At 33.2% G+C, this 22,726-nt stretch overlaps 1 protein-coding gene across 4 annotated transcripts in view; it reads right to left on the bottom strand.

Annotated features, from left to right (window-relative positions):
* LOC140447393 (four and a half LIM domains protein 2-like) overlaps positions 1–22,726 on the bottom strand; it is a 402,290-nt gene that overhangs the window by 78,155 nt on the left and 301,409 nt on the right. Inside the window, exon 1 of one of the 4 annotated variants that reach the window (XM_072540019.1) lies at positions 8,983–9,239. The exons of the other annotated variants lie outside the window; for them this stretch is intronic. Coding sequence (XP_072396120.1) covers positions 8,983–9,122 — 140 coding nt within the window. The 5' untranslated portion in view covers positions 9,123–9,239. Of the gene's footprint in view, positions 1–8,982; positions 9,240–22,726 lie in introns of those variants that run through there. 4 annotated transcript variants of the gene reach the window in all.

The raw sequence follows: 22,726 nt of genomic DNA, 5'->3' as shown, positions 1-22,726 counted from the left end.
TAATAGCAGAACAACATAGAAGAATTACAAGAGATAGTTAATAATATTAATACAGTGGGAGAGGAATATTGTCTCAACACTACCATCACAAAAACAACAACTTTGAAAATAAACAACCAACTTGAACAACAGAATTGAGAAATTTAAATATCTTGGAGTTACCATAAACAATAAATCGGACTGCGACGAAAAAGTGACGATGGGAGTAGCAATAGCTAGGCATACTTCTACCAAATTCATTAACTACCTTAGCTCCTCACTCGGAAACTCCTTTTGGTCTCCGTATTCGCATTCTAAAATGTACATATGGCCAATAATCATATACGGTTGCGAGATCTTGTCACTTACAATTAGATCGCTAAACCCTATTGAAGCGTTCGAAATGTGGTATCTCAGAAGGTTGCTTAAAATTCCATGGGTCGACCATATTGGAAATGAAGAGATCTTAAGAAGAACTAATGCCCAAAGAGAGCTTCTAAGTATCGTTAAACAGCGAAAGGTTTCATACCTATACCATATTTTAAGAGGCAACAAATATAATCCTTTGAAAATCATTTTAAAGGGCAAAATTAAAGGTCTAGGAGGACCAAGTTGCAAACGACACTCATTGTTCGAAGACATAAGAAACTGGTGCATCATACCTATCAGTACAATAATAAGAAGAGCAGAAGGATCCTTACGCACAATCCAAACAGCATGAAAGGCTACACGCTGCATAGCGTACGGCATCAGAAGAAGAAAAGATTTGCTTTTTATATTAATAAATATCAAGATAATTTAGTGCAGTATTTCAGTTATTTATACAAAAATTTATTGTCATAAAATTTCATACTTGTATCTTATTTTAGGATAAACCCAGATAAGCAAAAAAGAAGATAAGAAAAAAGAAGAATAGTAGTACTTAAGACAGGACAAAAGTACAACCTGTAGACATTTTGAACTCGAGAATAAATTCATCTATAATAAATATAGAACACCAGACAAAATTGTTGAAAGTTGTGAATATGCAACCTTGCGTAGGCTGACAAGAGTATTTTTGATCGTATGATATCATTTCTAAAACATCACACCTGTTAGTGTCATTTACATCGATCAATTAGAATGACTAATGCAACGTTTCATAAGATTTAACTTAGATATATCTTATTACAAACTGAAATTTTCTATGACCTTATACGATATTTTAAAACAAACAACTTTTGTCAGAATATAGGGAATAAATCTCAAAAGGACCTTTAAAATGGTCTTCACTATTAATAGAAACAATTAGAGAATTGCAAGGGATGCAATTTGGCTATTAAATAGTAGAAAATTAAATAAAGATAACTGAAAAACGAACATACACTCCGCGTCATAGAAAATATTTAAAATACTATCGAAATTATCTATTGCTACAAAATTAAGCATTTATTTTTTTGTACATTGAATTAATGTAATTTTATTTTTAAATTGTTTTAGGTTATTTAACTTAAATGGGTTATAAACCGACCTTGTAACTGAATTGAGGATATTCGAAGAACCTATAAAACAAATCAATTTTGAGAAAAGGTTGTTTACAACCTGATAAATTTTCGAGGAAGCGATTGTTTTGAGAAATGTATCATATTGTAAAGGGTTCTAATGAGTTCTAAAAGCATCTCAGTATTACTTACAGTAGCTGACTTAGTGTGAAATAGTCTTGAGTTAATAACGATAGAACATTTTCAAAACTACGGGTCCAAAAAGAAAAACAAATTCTAGGGAAGATCGCGTCGCTATTCTTGCTATATTACGGAATCGGACACAAACAGCTAGAATACTCAATTTACAACAGAAGGCCATTTACAGAAAGCTCAAGGACCAGCAATCAGCCTTTCTACTGTTCGGCGAAGATTAAGAGAACAAAGTTTAACAGCTTGCAGTCCAGCATCGGAGCGCTTACTTTCCTCAGCTCACAAAAGACGAAGACTCGCGTGTGGCCGTGAGTTAGACAACAGACGATTGGAAAAAAGAATTGTTTACGGATGAATGTAGAATAAAGTGGTAAAGACGGGCGCAGTAAGGTGTATAGACGGGCTGGAGAACGTTTCACTGGTTGCACTCGGGTACCACACGCTGTTTTTGGTGGTGATTTAGTAATGTTTTGGGTACGGATTTCTTTTGATGCGCATACGGATCTCGTAGTGATCGACAGAGGTGCGTTAAAAGCACTAAGGTACATAACGGAAATCGGGAAATCTTACATCATGTGACTGGATTTATTGGCAATGAATTCCTGCTAATGCAGGATAATGCGCGACCACACACGGCAAAGATAGTAATGGAGTATCTTGAAGAGGTTGGTATTCCAACAATAGACTGGTCTGCTCAAAGCCCCGATTTAAATCCTATTGAGCATATATGGAGCCTGCTAAAGAGCCGTGTTAGGCATCGTATACCTGCTCCAACAACACCTGGAGATCTTCAGATGGCACTCGTTGAGGAATGGACCACTTTTCCCCAAAGAGATATTCAAAACATTATTCATTCCATGCCAAATCCAATGAGGAGTGTTATCCAGAATCGAGGTGGCAATACTCATTACGAAAAACGGATCCCAGTTTTTTTTAATATACAGTTCATTTTTGTTTTAAAAACTGTAAGTTGATTTTTTCAATAAATTTTATATTTTTCTCAAATTTCTTATTTTTGATTGATTTTTATATTGAAATTTTATGCTAAATGAGTTATTGATTCAATATACAAAAAATAATTATTTTTTTATTTTGCTTGTATGCTTAATTTTGTAACAATAAATAGTAATTTCGAAAATATTTTTAATATTTGGGTGCCCGTTTTCTATGATGCGGAATGTATAATGCTACAATTATGATTTACTAAACAACAATACGATCACAAATTATCATCCTCAAGAAAATATAAAATATTAGAATCAACGCAAATAATAATGGTATACCGTACAATTCAGAGTATAATGAACATAAAAAGAGAAAGAAACATCAGAAAAAGCCATGATAAATATAAACGACAGCATTTTGAAATCATTTAATTCTCATGCTATTTGAAAACGGTTATCGATTTGGGAGTGGAAACGTCTAATAAATTATTTCATAATTATAATGAAGAAAAAAATGGAATAGACATATTATCAGAAAGAATGAGAAGGGATAGGACAATGGAGTCGTCAACAGCAACTGTCAGAGTACAAAATGAGCTCACTGAGAACTTTTCAATAGTCAAAGGATTAAAGCAAGGCGCCGACATTATTTAAGCTGACTCTCGAATATGTGATAAGACAGCTGAATATAGGAAGAGGCAATCTCCTAACAAATAAGTCAATACAGATTGCCGCCTATGCCGATGACATTAGCATCATGTATCGCAGAACAGAAGAGGCGAATTAAGAAACCGGACTAGAAATAAATATTCAAAAGATAAAAAAGCTCACACAGGCAAGAAATAGGGGAATCAGAATGCACATTGCAGTTGCATTAAACACGGATGGAACAGAAGAACCAGAAATTCAAAGAAGAATAGCAAAGAAAAACAAAACTTATTTTTCACCCGCCCATGTGTTTCGCTCCAAAAATACACACTGGAGATCCAAAATCAGGGTCTACAAAATTATTATCAGACCAGTAGTATCTTATGAGTGCGAGACATGAGTGACAACAGAAGACACAAAACGAAAGCTGGAAGTCTTTGAAAGAATAGTCCTAAGGAAGATATTTGGACCTATTAACGAAAACGGAGTATGGAGATCCAGGTACAACCATAACCTCTACAAACTGTTCAAAGAGGCACCGTTATCAGAATTCGTTAAACTTCAGAGACTTTGATGGGCTGGTCGTGTACTGAAAATTGAGACCGAAAGATTGCAAAAAGTTGAAAAAACTGAAAAAAGGTCGTGTACTTGAAAATACGAGAGAAAACTCATATGGAGCGTAAGAAAAGGTTGGTACATAACAGATCTGAAAAAACTAACTGAACAAAACCAGGTATTTAACAAATATAAAGATAAAGAAGAAATACGTAATTAGACGAACGTGTCGTTTCTGAACAAAACAAAATCATGAAACGGTATATAAAGTATTATTGTTGCTGCAAGGGGAACTAGAACTAAAAATTTGCCAATTAAGGCAATCAATGAAAAAACTTGAAATAAATTCAAGAAAACTATACAGGAGAAGAGCGAGAGAAATACCCAGAGAAAGTATTGGAAGTTAAAAATATATTTGCAGCAGGAAACTGAAAAAAACTAACCAACCTCTAATTTCAGCAAAAGAAACATTGTGTTCAACCTTTACCATTTTGACAGCAATGAAGATACTTGAAAATTGCTTGCGTTCAAGGAACTAGGTGGAAAGGACAAAGGGCGAAAGAACTAGGTGAAGGATACAAATTGTAATAATAAATAGTAATACTTAGGAATGCAGATGGTGTAATTGCTGACAGTGAAATGAAAGATAACACAGTAGACGTTGTAAGAACGAATGATAAAATAATGTCAGTGAATACTTGATAAAGAAGTGTTGAATGTTGTGTGTATGTGTGTGGTGTGTGTATGCTCCTCAAACAAGGCTGGCTGAGAACGTAAGAAAAGCTTTTTATGATTAATTGGGAGACATACTGAATAATATTTCATCAGAGTAGAAGGTTATAAGAGGAGAATATTTTAATGCAAATGTGAGCCAATCCAAGGCAGGACATAAAGCAATACATGGAGGAATAGGCTTTGGAGCTAGAAATGAAGCTGGAGATGATACATTTCAATTAGCAACAGCGTTAGATATGGCGATTGATAACATATTCTTTTAAAAGAGAGAAACTTAACTTCTTATGTACAAAATTTAACAAAATCACTTTAAATAGTGGAGGACCACAAACAATTAAGAAAGAAATATAATTAGGGAAGTCGACCCCCCATAGGGACAAAGGCAAAGATAATGATGATGATAAATGAAGATTGAAACAAAGTCAACAGAACATGGGGGAGAAATGTGCAGGAGAAATTTCCAATGGCCCTTAGAAGTATTTCTTCATCTTCTTGACTAACTTTACAACTCGGGGGGAGTCTTCGTCGCATCCACTATAGCACTCTATCTTCTACGATCTTACGCTTCCATTTCCCCTTGTTGTACCCTAATCATAGATAATCCCCTTAGTTAATTCGCAGCAAACAAATTGAATAAAACCGGTTACGCTACCAAATATAAACATAAAGAAGAAATATAGCCCCACAAGGTCATCAAACTGTATACAGTGGACTATTATTATAGTGAGAGGAACTAGCACTAAAATTTGCCAACCTTTGCCATTTTAAGTCAATGAAGATAGTTAAAATACAGTCAAGAAAGCTAGAGAGGAAGAAATGCGAGAGAAATAGCCAATGAAAGTATTGGAAGGTTCAAAAAGATCTGCGGAAAGAAATAGAAGAAAACTAAGTGAGTTACCAAATCTTAAGATGAAGAAGAAATGAATGAGATTTTAAATCGTGCTGGTTTTAGACTGTGAGTCTGCAGCATTCCTCGCAGAACAGGCTAAGTGGGAAAGCTCTTATTCCTAACACGGCGCAGCCCAATAACTACCAGGGCAAGTCCTATGGGTATATAGGACGATCGGACAATTGACTAAGGTATAACCAAATAAACAGACTTTGATCAACGAAGAACGTGGTAGTTATGTCATTAAATGTAGATTTGTTGGTTGAACATCACACAAGTGTAGATGAAACGAAGTTTGGTGCTTTAATGGGCAACAAACATGTGTAAAAAATGCTGTGTAACAAGGAGAGCACAAACGACTCAATCTTGGTCAGAAAAAGTAGAAGAAAAAGTCATGGAAGTATTGAAATAGGAAGAAGGAAATTGAGTATGATAGAAAGTGTTAGATTTGTAGAGACCAATAATTATTACTTGTCCGCTAGTGATTAATGGACTGATTTCATGCTATCAAATTAACTATCCTTAACTGAAGTAGGGCCAGATAAAAATTTCAGCCTATGTCTGAAAGATAAGAAGTTTCAAATGTAACAAAATAAAAAAGTTACAAAAATGAATTTTGGAGATGATCCCGATATGAAAGACGAAATGTCAAATAAAGATTTCATTTTTGAATTGTGTAATTGATGATCAACTAATCGTCAGATGAATATACGACTATAATAAATGAAGAATACGATAAATTAAAATATGCTATAAAGACAATGAAATATATATATACAACAAACAACTTTGATCAAAAATATTATATATATATATATATATATATATATATATATATATATATATATATATATATTGTATTTAAAAAACAACTCAATTTATTAAATTATGATACATATTGGAAAGATCATTGGTATCAATTTTGTTATTGATAGAATTTTGATTTTTTTATGTGAATCATCTCCAATTTTCATTTTTTGTTGTAGTTTTGTTCTTTTTTCCAAAATCTGTACATTTTCATAATCAAAAGAAGGGCTTTTCTTCAGAGAATGCTTGGCTAAACCTTCTCTCAAGAAGACTTTAATTTGTTGGTTTATACATTATGTTTGTGTGCAACAACTCTTCTATGTAGATATTTTTGTGCTTGCCCAATATATGTTGAATTGCAGTATCTGCAACTTATTTTATAAATAACATCGACTGATGATCTTTATTAACATTGAGTTTAAATTTTGAAAATTATTTTCCGGATGGTTTTGATGATTTATATTCAACATTGATATCATATTTTGCCAACATTTTCGACATTTTTGTTCAGAGAATCCATTAATTTATGGTAAGGATATAGCGTTTGTTTGATTTAGTGACATTACTATTATTATTGCTAGGTATGGTTTGGGTGTGTTTTGGATTGTTATCGGAATTACATTGATTTCTGATAATGCAACTTCTTTTTTAATTAGATGTTTGTAAAATTCTAGTGAATAATTATTTTTTTCTGGGATATCTTCAACTTTTTTCGAATTTTTTGAACGGTATTGTGGGCTAGATAACTTAATTGCTCTGTCAGTAAGACTGAATACAACACTTATTTTATGGGATATGGCTGCGTTGGTATTAAAATTTAGATATCTTCCAGACCAAACATCTTTTGTAAATCAGTTAGTTGTTATTAGTCGGTTATTGTTCTTATACTCTAAACATAAATCAAGAAAAGTAATTTTGTTGTTTTCTTCGATTTCATGGTCCGGATTAGACAGTAAGCAGTCATCAACATATAACTTGTAGAAATGTATGTTGTACTTTAATTTATAGATGACTATTGTTTCTAATATTTCCATTACTAACTTTGCTACTGGTGCTGAGATAAGCGAACGTGATTTTGAAAATGTACATATTTTGGAAAAAGAACAAAACTACAACAAAAGATGCATATTGGAGATAATTCACAAAAAAATGATCAAAATCTATTAATAAAGATCTTTCATTATTTAATAAATTGAGTTGTTTTTTAAATGCACCACTGCAACCTAACCACTCGTATTTTGAAGTACCTGCTAGATGTATTCAGGGTCAGATACCACTTTCGCAGTCCATGTTATACTATCAAAAAGTGCAGACATAAAATATAATTATGTATTATGTAATGTTTAAATAATTAAAGTGCTTATTGAAAATGGCAAATAACCGAAACGTTTAAGTAATAATTAAGTGTCACATATTTCTGCGAAATGGTAAAATGGTTCTAAAAACATTATTTTCAAAAATAGACATGCAATAAAAATATAAGGTAGTTACCTAAATTTCGCACATAAAATAAGGAGACACCTTCTGTGTTTAACACACTCAGTAATGACAACATTATATAAATTTTTGCAAATTAAATAAATCTAAATTCACGAGTTTCAAGGAAGGAAAACTATAGAGTATCGTACAAATATCGACTAGATGAACTATGACTAGGATGATAATGATTCACTACAAATTGGATCCAAGACTCCCAAGACATAAATAGGTAAAAAAAATACGGGTGGCATACGTTCAGTAGTGGAACTATAGGCAAATTACAACAAAACAGAGAAATACGATAGAAAATAAGTAAAGTACTACATAACGAAAGTCACTCAAACTAAAAAATAAAATGACATAACATGATTGACATCAATAGAATTCTTTACTGCATTACTAAATTCATATACTAGGTTGTTAAACAATAAATAATAATTGCATATAATTATTAGGATATGCGGATGATAAAAATAGATTTCCTTTGCATTTTTTTTGTGGTGAAATGTAATATGCACGTATTGGTCAGTCTATATACATCTCACAGGAAAAAAAAACAAAAAAAAGCAAAAATAATAATATATAGGTACATATTCGAAAATCTATAAAGCATTGGATATTTAGAATAAAATATTATATTGAAAGTAGTGATGCAAATTCACAAGACCCGTAGTAATGAATTCTTCGAAAACATTACGATTGTGTTTATTGATCAAACTCAAAGAAAACGGAAAAGAAAAACGGGTAAATTAATCATGAATTATAAGAATAGACAAAAAATGAGAACATATGACATTACAAAATAAGAGATAATATAGTATAAGCATTGCAAATGTCTTAAAAGTTGTTAACCGGTATTTTATGAAAGATCAATAGATTGTTATGTTAAGATAAAGCTCTTTTTGAAGATACCGTGAAGAAAATACGTTGAAAATTCATACGAAACTCAGAGACAACAAACAGGAAGAGATGAAAAACTTAAAAAATGATTTGAATTAATAAGTGAAAAAGTTTGTCGATGACGATGATGTCGGTGATGCATGATTGATTAAGCCTCTAAATTTTTGTAGCAATATTTTTGACATTCCATACAATATATGGTATATATTACTTCACTCTGTAATTCACTTCAACCCAAATTGTCACAGAAACCATAAAAACTTAAAGCGACACCTGAGACACTACCACTTTGTCACTTGCATTTCTTTTTGTGGAAAAAGTAACAGGTGGTCGTTAATTCGATTTCCCCGTCAAGTTTTATGCCAACACATACCCCTGGTTGCCATTTTTAAGCTCTTGAATGGTAACTTCGGTTTGTTCGTTACTTCCTCTGCGTTGTTTGGTCGTCTTCTTGACCTTCTTCGTCTTCTTTTCGGTGATGGTGAAGTTGGAACTCACTTCTACGTCTCCCATTGTCGGATTTTCGAGGTGATTTTCTTTTTTCAAGAAAAAATCTACACAAACGCGGTGTGCTAAGTGTAGGTCGCGACTGAATTCTTACTTAAAGTTGTAAAACGGCGTTCGGTAGTCCCGGTTTTCATTTTGGGATATTTTTAGAAAATCAAAACGTGGTGTCGGGTGCAATCTGGCCGCCACTCTTTTGTGAAATGGGAATCGGCGCTTTTCACATCATACCGACGGGCGGTGGGTAGAATTCGCAGTGGTAGCGCATTGAAACCTTTTTTAATAACACCTGACCAGATGCGCGTCTATTTCGAGATAAGATATTTGTTGTTTCCGATAATTTTAAAGTATAAATAAATTAAAACGAAAGTAAATAATCTATTACAACTCTAGTTATAAAATTAAACTATGTATATGAAGCTTATTTACTTTAAAAAGACGATGACGCCACAAACAGAAAATATGCAGCGGTACTCGTGTTGCAAAATGAATTGTATCAAGTTTTACAGAAAAAGAATACGAGCCCCTTCCCATATCAGTTGTTCCAACGTTAGATTGATAAGAACATTAAATTTTAGAGAACACAAATAAAAGCGCAGCGTAAATTTTAGAAGTTTTAATGCATATAGAAACTATTTTATAACGTAATGAAAATTATTGATTAAACATAATAATAATAAATTTAAAAAAACGCATAGAATATTAAATATTAACAAAAAAAAAAATGTGAAAGTTTACCACTGAGTTACATCCCCTTTATTTTTAATGACATCCACAATTCTTCGAGGCATAGTTTTATCAAGTTCTGACAAAATTTTAATGTAAACGAATCCCATATTTCTTGCAGTTTTTCCTTCAATTCGTTGACGGACCTGGCAGGATGTTTTCTCAAAGCTTTTTTAATTTCGCGCCACAAAGTCTCTATCGGGGACAAGTCCGAACTGTTCCATTCCAGAAGTGGTATGCCATGGTCTTCAATCCATTTTAAACTCTTTTTTGAGGTATGACAACCTGCGCCGTCCTGTTGGAAGACAAAATCTTCCCCTGATGTTAAACGGTGTTCCATAATCGATAAAAGAGATTCTTCTAACATATTCAAATATTTATCCGTGTTTACAATCCCATCAATAAAATGTAACTTTCCCACACCTGTAGACGACATGCTGCCCCAGATCATGACAGATGCAGGAAATTTGACTTTCTCTTCAGACAGTCGGGATGGAAAGCTTAATTTTTCATGCGAATGGCACGACTCCCACTATCTCCAACACACATTTCAAATATGGACTCATCTCTCCATTGTATTGAATCCCGTTGCGACTGAGTCCAATCTTTATGCTCTTTTGACAATCTTACTCTATTTTTCTTTTGTTGTAAGTTAAAAGTGGCTTTTCGTTAGCCTAAAATAAAATGAAATTTATTAAAAACGATTCGTATTAATTTTTTCAACTATAAAACTTACTTTGTAAGTACCAAATCCTAATTTGTGGGACTCTCGGTGACATGTTGATCTAGAAACGTGTCTTCCAATAACGCCACTCCATAAAACACTTAACTCTTAATGCCCTTCGATCTGCTTCGGTTATTTTACTTTTTCGTATATTTCTATGTTTTGTGACGACCGAACCTGTAGTTTTGTATCTTCTGACTATATTTCTTACACTATAACATGACAATTGCAACATATTCGAGATTTTCGAATTGGATTTTCCAGAATTAAAAAATCTAATAATGACTTAACAAATATTCTCATCGATAACTTTATCTCGACCCATTTCGACCCATTGTATAACCCACAAACGGCAAAAAGCTTTACAATACTACAAAATACATTTGACATTAACTGACAATATTATTGTTTTGATGTCATTTTTCCTGAAGAAGATTTGGAGAACCTGACGTTGTAAAATTCATTAAGGTAGCACGCCTCAGATGGATAGGTTATGTAATCAGACGAGAGGAAGATGCCATAGTCAGAAAAGTTTTTGACCGAAGAGGGCCGATCGGACAACGAAGAAGAGGAAGACCGAGACTTAGGTACCAAGACAACCTAGAAAATGATTTGAAGTCTATCGGAATTAGAGCATGGAGAAGAGTTGCCAGAGACAGGGGCGAATGGAGGATTGTTCTGAAGAAGGCTTTGGCTCATAAAGAGCTGTAACGCCACTGATGATGATGATGATGATGTCATTTTTCCAAAGCTACCTCTGGATTTAATTATGAAAAAATCAACGTATGTTGACATAAGTGAATGCATAGCTAGAGTTTCGTAATTTTTTTTTATTATTGAAAATAAATAAAAAAGAATAAGGGTAATGTTTTTAATAGATATTAATAAAAATGCCATATTAATTAATATGGAAACTCATAAAACATGCAGAGTATAATTTGTTTTGGTAATCGACTTAAATTGTAAATTCCAGGTGGGAAAAATTATTATGGGAAGGGGCTCGTAATACACCAGGGAACATCCATAAAATACGTCGTAAAAAATGGTCTATTTGATATCCTCCCTCCCCTTCGTCTGAAAGCATCGTTTACAGTCGAGGCCCCCCTTATGTCGATGTCGCAGTAGTTGCAATCCCCTTTTCAATGATTTTTAAAAAAATTCAATGTCATTTTTGGATTTTTTAAAACCAACTGTAAAACTTTATGTACAAATGCATCATAACAATTTGCTGCCCTCTTTTAGAAGCTAGTAAAAAAATATATTTCTAGACACAATAGCGACAAATTGAAATACACCAAACGAGGTCGGATGTGTATTTATGCCCCTTCCCTTCTGTCGTATACCATGTACACTCCCCCTCTCCCTCTTCTCAACGACGTAGTTTATGGATATTCCCCATATCAATTATATCTCAAATGAGACATGTAATATTGTACTATAGTAAACTTAATTGTTGTGAATAAATTTACATGTAACCAGGGGTGTGAGACAGGGATGTGTCTTGTCCCTTCTCTCAACTAATATTTATTCAAAAGAAATATTACACACAAACAACATTAACGCATAAGGCAAAGACAAGGCACATTAGTAGCCTACTATCTATTTAAATGTCAGTATTCTGTGATATATCCGTAGTGAATGTCCCTTTCATCCAACATAAGACGAAAACCAAACTTTTAGGTGGTTGATTATAAACGGCTCCGATTAGGTATAGTTCGATGTTGAAGTAATAGTAGATGGTGAGTTTAAGTTTTTTATTTTATTCGAGAACAGTTAATTTTACACAATTAACACTTTTATTTTACAATTTGTCTTGAAAATAATTAAGTTTAAATGACGACTTTGCTATGTCGAGTATGTACCGTTAATACGTAGTGAAAGCGAAATGTGCACTAAGGCGAGATATGTAACTGTACGTAAAACGCGAATTATGAGTTGTCCGACTTTGTACTTGAGAATAAATGATTCCTAATGTCCTAATTGAATCGCCTATTAATGAGAAATTCGACATGTCCACAAATATGACATTTCGACTTTTTCAGCTTAACAATTTATCCTCATATAGACGCATAGTTTAAAGAGAAATCACACTTATAACCAACCCATATAACGCTTTCAACGCTAGTTTAAAATATATATTTATTTGAGAAACCTCACAAGTCCTGAACATGTGGTGTTTCTCAAATAAACGGCTTCTAACGTCTACGTGATAAGTGACATGTGTTGAATATGTTTAAATGCTTAGTTGTTACAAATTTCGTCGTCCAAGGAGGATCGTTAAGTGAAAGTTATTCCTAAAAAACACAAAAGGAACTGAAACAAATTATTTATGAAATTAAAATGAAGTAATAGTTAGAAAGGCACGAACGAAAGGCAAAGAATATCTAAATTACAGAGGCACCAAAGTAAATCAACGGACAATGAGTGAACAATGCCGATAAGATAAATAATTTTGTTTTTGTTCATCAAAATATCGCTTAGTTAAGATGTTTACCTTTATTTGCAGGTCACGCTGTTTTCTTGAAATTCCCGAAGGTGATCGGCAAGAGATTTTTTGTAAATTTTATGCTATAAAGACGAAAAATGAACAAGATTCATACATGCAGGCTTTAAGTGATGAAAGATACTCAGAATAATATATGGAGTTTTAAAAAATAGGAGTCTCTGGAGAAGAAGAACAAATAAGGAAATATGGCAAATATATGGACAACAAAAATATTCAAACATTACGAAAGTTCAAAGACTACGATGGCTCAGATACGTAGCTAGAATGCAGGAAGGAAGAGTTCTCAAAGCATTAATAAATACTGAAGCTGGCATAAAAAGGAAAAGAGGACGACCACGAAGAAAATTGATGGGATCGGTAAAAGAAGACTTGAGGTTGTTAGGAGTACAAAACTGGAGAAACCTAGCATAAGATACAAAGAAATTTAATAAGAAATTTGAAGGAAACGACCCAAAAATCAAAAATGAAAATAATTCAAAACCAAAAAGCAAATCATATAAATACTCTAGTTGTTCTATACTTCGGGCAGGTATAGTGGCTGTAAAACCACTTTTGTTGAAAATGACATAACGATAGAAGAGGTAAAAATACGACAGGAAATTCCAAACCTGGAGGGGTGGTCATTCAAGTGGAGGAACATATACTAATAGAGGTTACTGATTAAACTTGTAGATATTTCGAAGTATTACCAACGTTTCGTAATATTAGAAATATATTTGAAAGGTTTAGCTTAACGCAATATCAATGAATTGCAATGGCCAAAAGGGTACATGAATTTATACATGCAAATTCACTACATGGTTTAAGGTTTGTGTCATCAGCTTTGGATTAATGCAGTATTATCAGTTGATAAAGAACTTGTATACATTGGAAAAGATAGTCGTATGGCTACCGCAAGTGTTTTCCTCCGACTGTTACCAGGATAACGCAGCCGGCAAAATGAGCGGTCTTGGATACTTTTATAAATTTCATCATATCGATACATCGGTCAATCTGGTAGGACTTTTAACAAACGTATAGAAGAACATAAAAGGGCTTTCAATAATAGAAAAACAGATTCTAGGTACGCACTTTACCTTCTAGACCATAATTATTCTTTTAATGACGATTTTCATATTCTTCACATCAAAATAAAGGCCTTAAGCTATCTTTATTAGAATCTATGGAAATTAACAAATTAAAAAACAAGTATATAATTCTGAATGACCAACTTATGACAAACAGTTCTTTCTTCCTCAACTTATTCAGTTGAAGACTATTAAGTGTAAACGCATACCAAAAATAGATCACTTGAGAAAGGCGCTCTGTCGAAACAGCTGTAGTGATAATAAATTATAATAAATTTTGTGGAAATGTGCAGAACAAAACCTTTCAGTGTGTTATTGTTAGTATTAAAATTTATGACGTTGGAAGCAGAAACGTGGAAGTATTAATTTATTTGCCAAAAATATGGGAAAGGGTTGAAAAAGAAGGTTCGTATAAACACGAGCATAGTGCACAAAAATATTGCCAAATAAAGAAATAATGATGATAGTCCAAAATCTTGAAGATGAACTATAAATATACAAACTAGTATGTAAGAATTTTAAGATGAATAAAGAAATGTAAGTTTTAAATACAACCAAAACAATAAAATTGGAATATCTCGAACACCTTACACGTGAAGGGAGATACACCTTGCTCCAGCTGATTAGGCAGAGAAAGATACAATTAAAATGAAACGTAGGAAGACGTGGAATATCATGGCTTGGCAATCTCAGAGAGTAGTTCGGAGGTACATGAAATAAACTTTTCAGAGCAGCTTAAGTCTGAATAGCTATGATGATTGGCGACTTCCGTCGCGAAGATTACACTTCAAGAAGTATATATGTGAAATAATTCACAGAACATTGAATATGAAGACAAGAAACGATACAATGATAAATATTTATTAAACAATGGCTGCAGAATGCAACTTGATGTACGATTATAGGTTGTTAAAGTTTTAAAAACCATCAAGAATATTTTATTCTTTCTGTTACAATTAATAATTTAAAATATGCCTCGATATCATGTTTGCGTACGATACACCTCGTCTCAAATGAAAACCAGTCAAAAATTTTCGTTTTTGCAAACTTACAGGTGGATAAAAACAAGAAAAAAACACTGGAACGAACATGTAAACCGAATGGGACCAGATAGATTAGCGAACATCCGTAAAAACAACAAGCCGTATAGCAGAAGACCCGCTGGAAGGCCGCCAAAAAAGTGGAAAGATAATGTACAGTCAACAACGACTGAAACAGAATATGAGGCAGACAAACAGGAGTAATCCTAGTCGCGCGAAGAAAAAGAAGAAGAAGCAAACTTACAGTTGCTCGTAAAATGTTATTTCTCGTATTCACATTGCTTTCGCTAGAAAACAAGTATGAAAGTTTACTCAGAAGTGGTCAATAAGTTTTATTGTTTTTGTAGCTCGTTCAGATTTATTGTTGTGTTTATGCATTTTCTTCGTAAATATATGCCAAAACTGGTTTATTGTTGAAATTATGTCGAGAAATAACTCATTTTATGAAAGTTCGTTAATTTCGTTAAAAGCCGTTGGAATTGGTGGTTTGCTTTTTCCTATAAATTGTTGGATTGGAGCGGCAATTGGATAATTCTATAGCCGCATCTCAAGCCGGGCCTTACGCCCCAAAAAGCATTATATATTCGCCTCCCAAGCCAGACCCTACGTCTCTCAAACACGCAACTTATTCGCGTTGTACGTAAAACTCTCTTCGTATATAGCAGAAAAATAACGAATAAAATTAATTTTAGGTAAATATATTTTATAACAAAGTATTTTTGTAATTGTGCTACATAAAATAAAGTGTTTTAAAATAAGCAAATATTATTTACTACCAATTCGACTTAGAAATTGTTTAGATGAAAGATTTTTCAATACCAGTCTTAATAGTCAGCCAATTCCAACCCCTGGCTAGCGACTTATGTTGTAGAAAAGAGACAGTTCACAACATACTTTTATTTCACTGCTGCGTACGCCACTGAGAGAGTTCTAGCAAAATATATTACATTTGCTCTTGACTGAACTTATTTTTACACATCCACAGTGAATAAGCGATTTGCCTATATCATCCCTGCTCCGCCATCAATCTCAAGTTGTACCGAATTCTGAATTATTAGGTTTATATGCATCGTGTCGAGTTGTTTTCGGACGCCAGCATGAATTGTAGTCCTATAATTCAAACTAAATAAATCTGGAGATTGGGCAGTCACCGCTTCGGAATTTCTATTCGGATTGTAATTTTTCCAAAGTCGATTGTTCAATAAATTATATGGAAAGTTATTTCTATCACTGCGTGGGGTGATTGCGTAATTGAAAAGTTTGTTCTAATTTTAACTTGACGATTTATTGCCACGTTCAAGTGTGTAGAATCAGAAGTCAGGTAAATGACACGCATCTGCAGTGTGTTTAGATATTTTCTATTTGTCGTTACTCTTTCACATGCTTACAAATGTCATATCTTATGTAAAATGTAAAATATAAACTGCTGAACGTGGCTGAAGCAGACGGACAAATTCGAGAATAGAATTGTAGATAAAGATAATATAATTACTTATTAACCTTCGATGTCGATAGAAAATGAGACAATTTTATTTTCTATCGACATCCCAACATTAGAAAAATTCATATATGCTTGAGAAAAATTGACTGGACTAATTTATGTTTCATCGAAAATCAAATTAATAATAACAACTATTGTTACTGGTTTTGTTTTCCACATAATAGTCTAGGCGGGATCTGTTTTGGATTGGACATTTTCCATAGGAAGCTATTTTTTTACCGAAATCCCTTCAGGATGTGCCCAATATCGATAATCACGATATGCGCCAGTCGAAAACCCTGTACTAAATTTTTTATTTAACAAAATCTGAAAACAATTGAAAAGTTCTCATTTTTTTACTCCTATTTTCGTTTATAATTCGGAAAATATTGATCCTAGAGAAAAAATTATACGAAGTTAAAAGTTTCGTTATTCAATTTTACACAATATTTCTTTAGCTAGAAATTGAAAATTTAATGTTTATTGCTGAAAACATAGCAATAATTGGAAAAAAAAGTACAAAAAAATGAAGTTAATCCTTTAAATGTTTTCGACTTTCTAAACTTGACTTAAAAGCTCCATATTCCGCCTAGAAAAACCTTTTAATATGTTTAAAACGTGTGCTAAATTTTGTTGAGATCGGTCGGATAGGTTTTTGCATAATAATTTTGCAATCCAGCCTACTGGAAAAAAATCGCAAATTTTCAAATTTATAGTAGGTCCTAAATAAGGCCCTCAGATAGTTGCAAATTTTTTTACACATAAAGGAAGGCTCATACTTTCAAACGCTTTTTGTAAAATTTAAGTCGGTTCACTAGGAGAGCCTAGAATTTTTTTTAAGGTTTTAAACATTTTTTATATATATTAGGCTTATAAACCAATTGAATAACTTTACGTGCTTTAAACATATCAGTTTCAAAATGTATACACTTAAAGAACATGAAAAGACGCTTCTTTAAAAAAAAGATACATTCGGTTTACTGGTTGCCGAGATATTGAAGGTCAAAGTTGGCATACATTTGCCGTGTAACCATAAGTGATAGAGGGCTCGTTTTTAAACAAATACCCTCGTCTTGTCAAGTACTTTTTATATGAAAAGTTTTACGTAATGCGCTTCATGCCAACATCCATAAAAAAGACAAATAAAAAACCGTTTTCGCGTAAACTGTCGCTCGGAATGCATAAGAGGTGGTGGTGGGGGACATTCGCTCGAAATGTGAATCGGCGAGTTCAAAATCATAGCGCGCGCTAAAAATTGCATTATCTTGGCTTCTTGTTAACCAATTTTGCTCTTTTTTTTTGAATCGATGTCTCAGACGACAAGGATTTCAAATAACATTTTTAATTGCAAATTGGGAAATTTGCAATAAACAATTGTATGTTAAACAAGTAATTGCATTTTTTCTTCATGCATTTTTTTTGAGCTTGCAATTTATACATTGAAGTAAATTGTTACTTTTAGTAAACAAATATGTATTTATAAATTGTTAATAAATAATTTAAATTGTTAAAACAAAGGCGAACGAACAAAAAATTTTTTCATAAATAAACTTTATTTTGACTCAATCTTCAATAATTTTTGTTAAAGTCTTTTTCTTTTTTTGGAAGGATATGTTTAAAGCTCGTAAAGTTATTCAATTTGTTTATAAACCTAAAAAATGTTTAAAAGTTTAAAAAAATTTCTAGGCTCTCCTAGTAAACCGATTTGAATTTTACAAAAAGCGTTTGAAAGTTTGAGCCTTCCTTTATATGAAAAAAAATTTGCAACTATCTGAGAGCCTTATTTAGGGCCTACTATAAATTTGAAAATTTGCGATTTTTTTCCAGTAGGCTGGATTGCAAAATTATGCAAAACCTATCCGACCGATCTTAACAAAATTTAGCACACGTTTTAAACATATTAAAATGTTTTTCTAGACGGAATATGGAGCTTGTAGGTCAAGTTTAGAAAGTCGAAAACATTTAAAGGATTAACTTCATTTTTTTGTACTTTTTTTTCCAATTATTGCTATGTTTTCAACAATAAACATTAAATTTTCAATTTCTAGCTAACGAAATATTGTGTAAAATTGAATAACGAAACTTTTAACTTCGTATAATTTTTTCTCTAGGATCAATATTTTCCGAATTATAAACTAAAATAGGAGCAAAAAAATGAGAAATTTTCAATTGTTTTCAGATTTTGTTAAATAAAAAATTTAGCACAGGGTTTGCGACTGGCGCATATCGTGATTATCGATATTGGGCACATCCTGAAGGGATTTCGGCAAAAAAATAACTTCCTATGGAAAATGTCCATTATGGTCTGAATTTCTACAGATCCCGCCTAGTCTATAAAAGAACTGTATACTATTGATATAATATAAAGTACGTTAATCAACCAAACACGATAATAATATAATTTTAAGGAACATTTTTATTTTAATAATAATATTAAAATATGTGTGAATTTGCGTTTTGTAAAGTCAAACTTATTTGTAATCTCACGACTAGTAAGTAAAAAAATTAATTATTATAACTACATAATTTTTATATTTATTTATGGTAGTCCAAAAAAAGAAATCCTATCAAGAATCGAACAAGCAAGGAAAGCATTCATGAGCATGAAAACATTTTTTACAAGATCAGACCTTAGTCTGCAGCTTAGAATCCGAATGATCAGATGTTACGTTTTTTCTGTCTTACTGTATGGCTGTGAAAGTTGGACAATGGACTCTTAGAAAAAAGAATAGATGCCTTTGAGATGTATGTATACAGACGAATGTTGAGAATTCCATGGGTACAAAGAGTTACTAATATTGAGGTACTTCGTCGCATGTGTAAACAAAAAGAATTACTAAGAATAATCAAAGAGAGGAAAATACAATACTTGGGTCATGTGTTGAGATTCGAAAGATACGAATTACTTCAAGTTATACTGGAATGAAAAGTTGAAAAGTACAGGGCAAAAGATCAGTAGAAAGACGCCAGAACTAACTCGTGGCTGAAAGACCTGAGGAGATGGTTCGACCGCTCATCCGCAGAAATCTTTCGCGCAGCAGTTTCCAAAACTACAATTGCCATTTGGATCGCCAACCTTCGAAAGGAGACGGCGCCATGAGAAGAAGAAGATTGTCAACAGACGGCTTGAAAAAGAATTGAAAATAAATCCGAAAGCTTGACGGTAAGTTAAAGAGTTTTCTTTATCTTGTGAGCCAAATAGACTGCATCGTTACGGATCAACACTTGATATTTAAATCAACAGTCAACAATACCACCATCTTTGTGCATGAATGCCGTACTGTGTCAAATTACCGAAAATGGGGAAAAATTTTTCCGAAAATAAAAAATTTTCCTTGCTCCTGGTAACAATATTTTTGTACGCCATTAGGTCGCAGGTGCAAATGCCGTACAAAAATGTTTATACAAAAAGTCCCCTCCTCCCCCCTTTGGGAGGTTGTTCCGTTTGGGAGGTTGTCCCCCCAATATTGTAGTATTGTTTTATATGTGATTCATGCTGTGTCAAACGACCCATTAAAAATCTCCTATGGGCTCGTAAATTAATAGTATTCCAGGTGGCGGCCATAATTGCAACCTCTTCTTCTAAATGTGCCTATCTTCTGGAGATGTTGGCGACCACATTGACCCATCTTATTCGATTCACAGCAGCTCGAAATAGATCAGTTGACGTTAGACCAGTCCACTTCCTAAGATTGGCCAGCCAGGATATACATCTACGTCCAGGGCCTCTCTTACCCTCAATCTTGCCTTGTAAAATCAACTGTAGAAGTGGATATTTATTATTATGCATGATATGGCCGAACTAAGCCAATTGTCTGTTCTTTACGGTGTTAATAATTTCTTTGTCTTTTCTTAGCCTCTGGAGAATAGTTATGTTAATTGTGTGGTGTATATATGACACCCTCAACATACGTCGGTAGCACCACATTTCAAATGCCTCTAATCGTTTTATGACATCTTCTGAAAAGCTCCAGCTTTCTACTCCATAGATGAGGACGCTAAAAACATCTAAGAATTCTTATGCATATATTGATACTTAAAGATAGGTTGCAGAGAATCTTCCTATGGCCGTTAAAAGAGCTTCTGGTTTTTTAAATACGAGTTTTTATTTCGTAGCTGTGATCCCAAGTAGCCTTAATATTGCAACCCAAATGGCATATTTTTTCCACTCTTTCCAACGGTGTATCGCCTATTGTAATTTGGGCGTTTATGTTGATGTTCTTACTAATGATCATTATTTTTGTCTTCTTGCAATTTAGTTTTAGGCCGTATTTGTTACATGTTTCTACAAGGTTATCCATCATCTTTTGGAGCCCCTGCGCACTATCTGCCAGCAACACTGTATCGTCTGCATATGCAATATTGTTTATAAGTTGGTCATTTACAGCAATCCCACGTTCTGATTCGTCCAAGGCCTCTCCAAAGATATTTTCAGAGTATATGTTAAATAATTCCGGTGATGATAATCGCAACATTTATTATCTAATAGTTATAACGATTCTATAGGTTCTATATCTCTTCATTACCAGAAGCCTTTTTTCGTTTCGCTTGGTTTATGACCCTTTGCAATTCTAAAACTAGAATCGGTGGGCAGTTGTCTTTTAGGTCATTCTTGAATTCGTTGATCGTATTTAAATAATACTTTTATATAATTTTTCCATTCGGTAAACCGTTCCACATAAAATAATATTCTACCACTACAGTCTCGTTAGATCTTTTACCTGTATAATCTTGCCATGTTGGTTTTGCTTCAACTTCTCAATTTATAGACCGGACTCTTGTACAGGTGAACTAGAAGAGAGGTAAACACACTGTGCAAGCTAGCAGATTACGGTAGAGAATGCTCAGGTAATCGAGAATCGCTTATCTGTTTTCTATGGATAGTTTCACTGTAAAAGCGATTTGTGACGTTGACAAGTTAGCGATTTGCGACGTTGACAAGTTTTGTGTAAAATCTTAATTTTCAATAATAGTGATTTTGAATCTTATAATTATTTATTTAACCTAAAAATATATTAACAGTATAAAGTGAAGCGAAAAATTTTAACTGATCAAGCTGGTGAACTAATACACTCTCTACTAAAATTTGCTTAACGAGAAGCAGTTGCTGATAAACCTATTATTGACTTACAAGTAGTCCAGTCGTCAGAGATTTGACCTCTAAAAACGAGACGAACAAACTGAATTTTGCTGAGAATGATGTCAATTTTTTGACCCCAAAAAGCATGCAAAAAAGTTTACCACTCCTACCCCCAGGTCCCCTCTAAAACCCACCCTCATGGGGGGGGGGGGGTAAACGGAGCGACGAGTAAAAGATCGACCAGTCGATCGATCGCGGCCCCTAGGTCAGACGATCGCGGACAAGGAAAAAAATATCCGAAAAATAAAATAAATATTACAAAATTTATTGTAGTACTAGCAATCTTGCATCGATCATCGCGAACGACTTATGAAGTGTCCACTCTGTACATGAATACTATAAATGTTATAGTATATGTACTACATAGTGACTATAAATGGGTAGCCGCTTTCTTTCCTTTTTTATTCTACTATTTTTATCTCGCTCGCATAAGAGCGAATCACATCATGAAAAGAAATGATGCTTAATCTGCAATACATCAGTAGCAATACCGAAAAAAGGAAATTTAGAGCGTTACTTCAACACAATGCACGGTAAATACCAATCAGAGTTTCCACCTAAGAGTGAAGTGAGAAAGAATAAACTTCAAGCATTAAAATCTCTTTTGACTGTCCAGAAAAATATGTTCTGTAAGCTAAATGAACAGTCTAAGGCTGTAACTGAAGCTTCATTCTTAGTTTGTTATGAAATTGCACAAAAGTGTAGCCGTTTTCTGATGAAGAATATGTCAAAGAAATATTAGAAGATTTATCAGATTTACTGCAGCTGTCAAGAAATACTGTGAGGCGTCGTATAGAATTGTTGAGTAAAAATCATAATGAGACTTGTTAAATGACATTATTAAATTTCTTGAAGACATGGGTGATGGGTAAACTAAGCACATTAAATTTGGAACTGCAAGGCAAGAACAAAACATTATCAGAAATGATA

Source organism: Diabrotica undecimpunctata, chromosome 8 (assembly GCF_040954645.1).
Source record: "Diabrotica undecimpunctata isolate CICGRU chromosome 8, icDiaUnde3, whole genome shotgun sequence".
Taxonomy (NCBI): Eukaryota; Metazoa; Arthropoda; class Insecta; order Coleoptera; family Chrysomelidae; genus Diabrotica; species Diabrotica undecimpunctata.
This window is presented reverse-complemented; position numbering and strand designations above follow the sequence as displayed.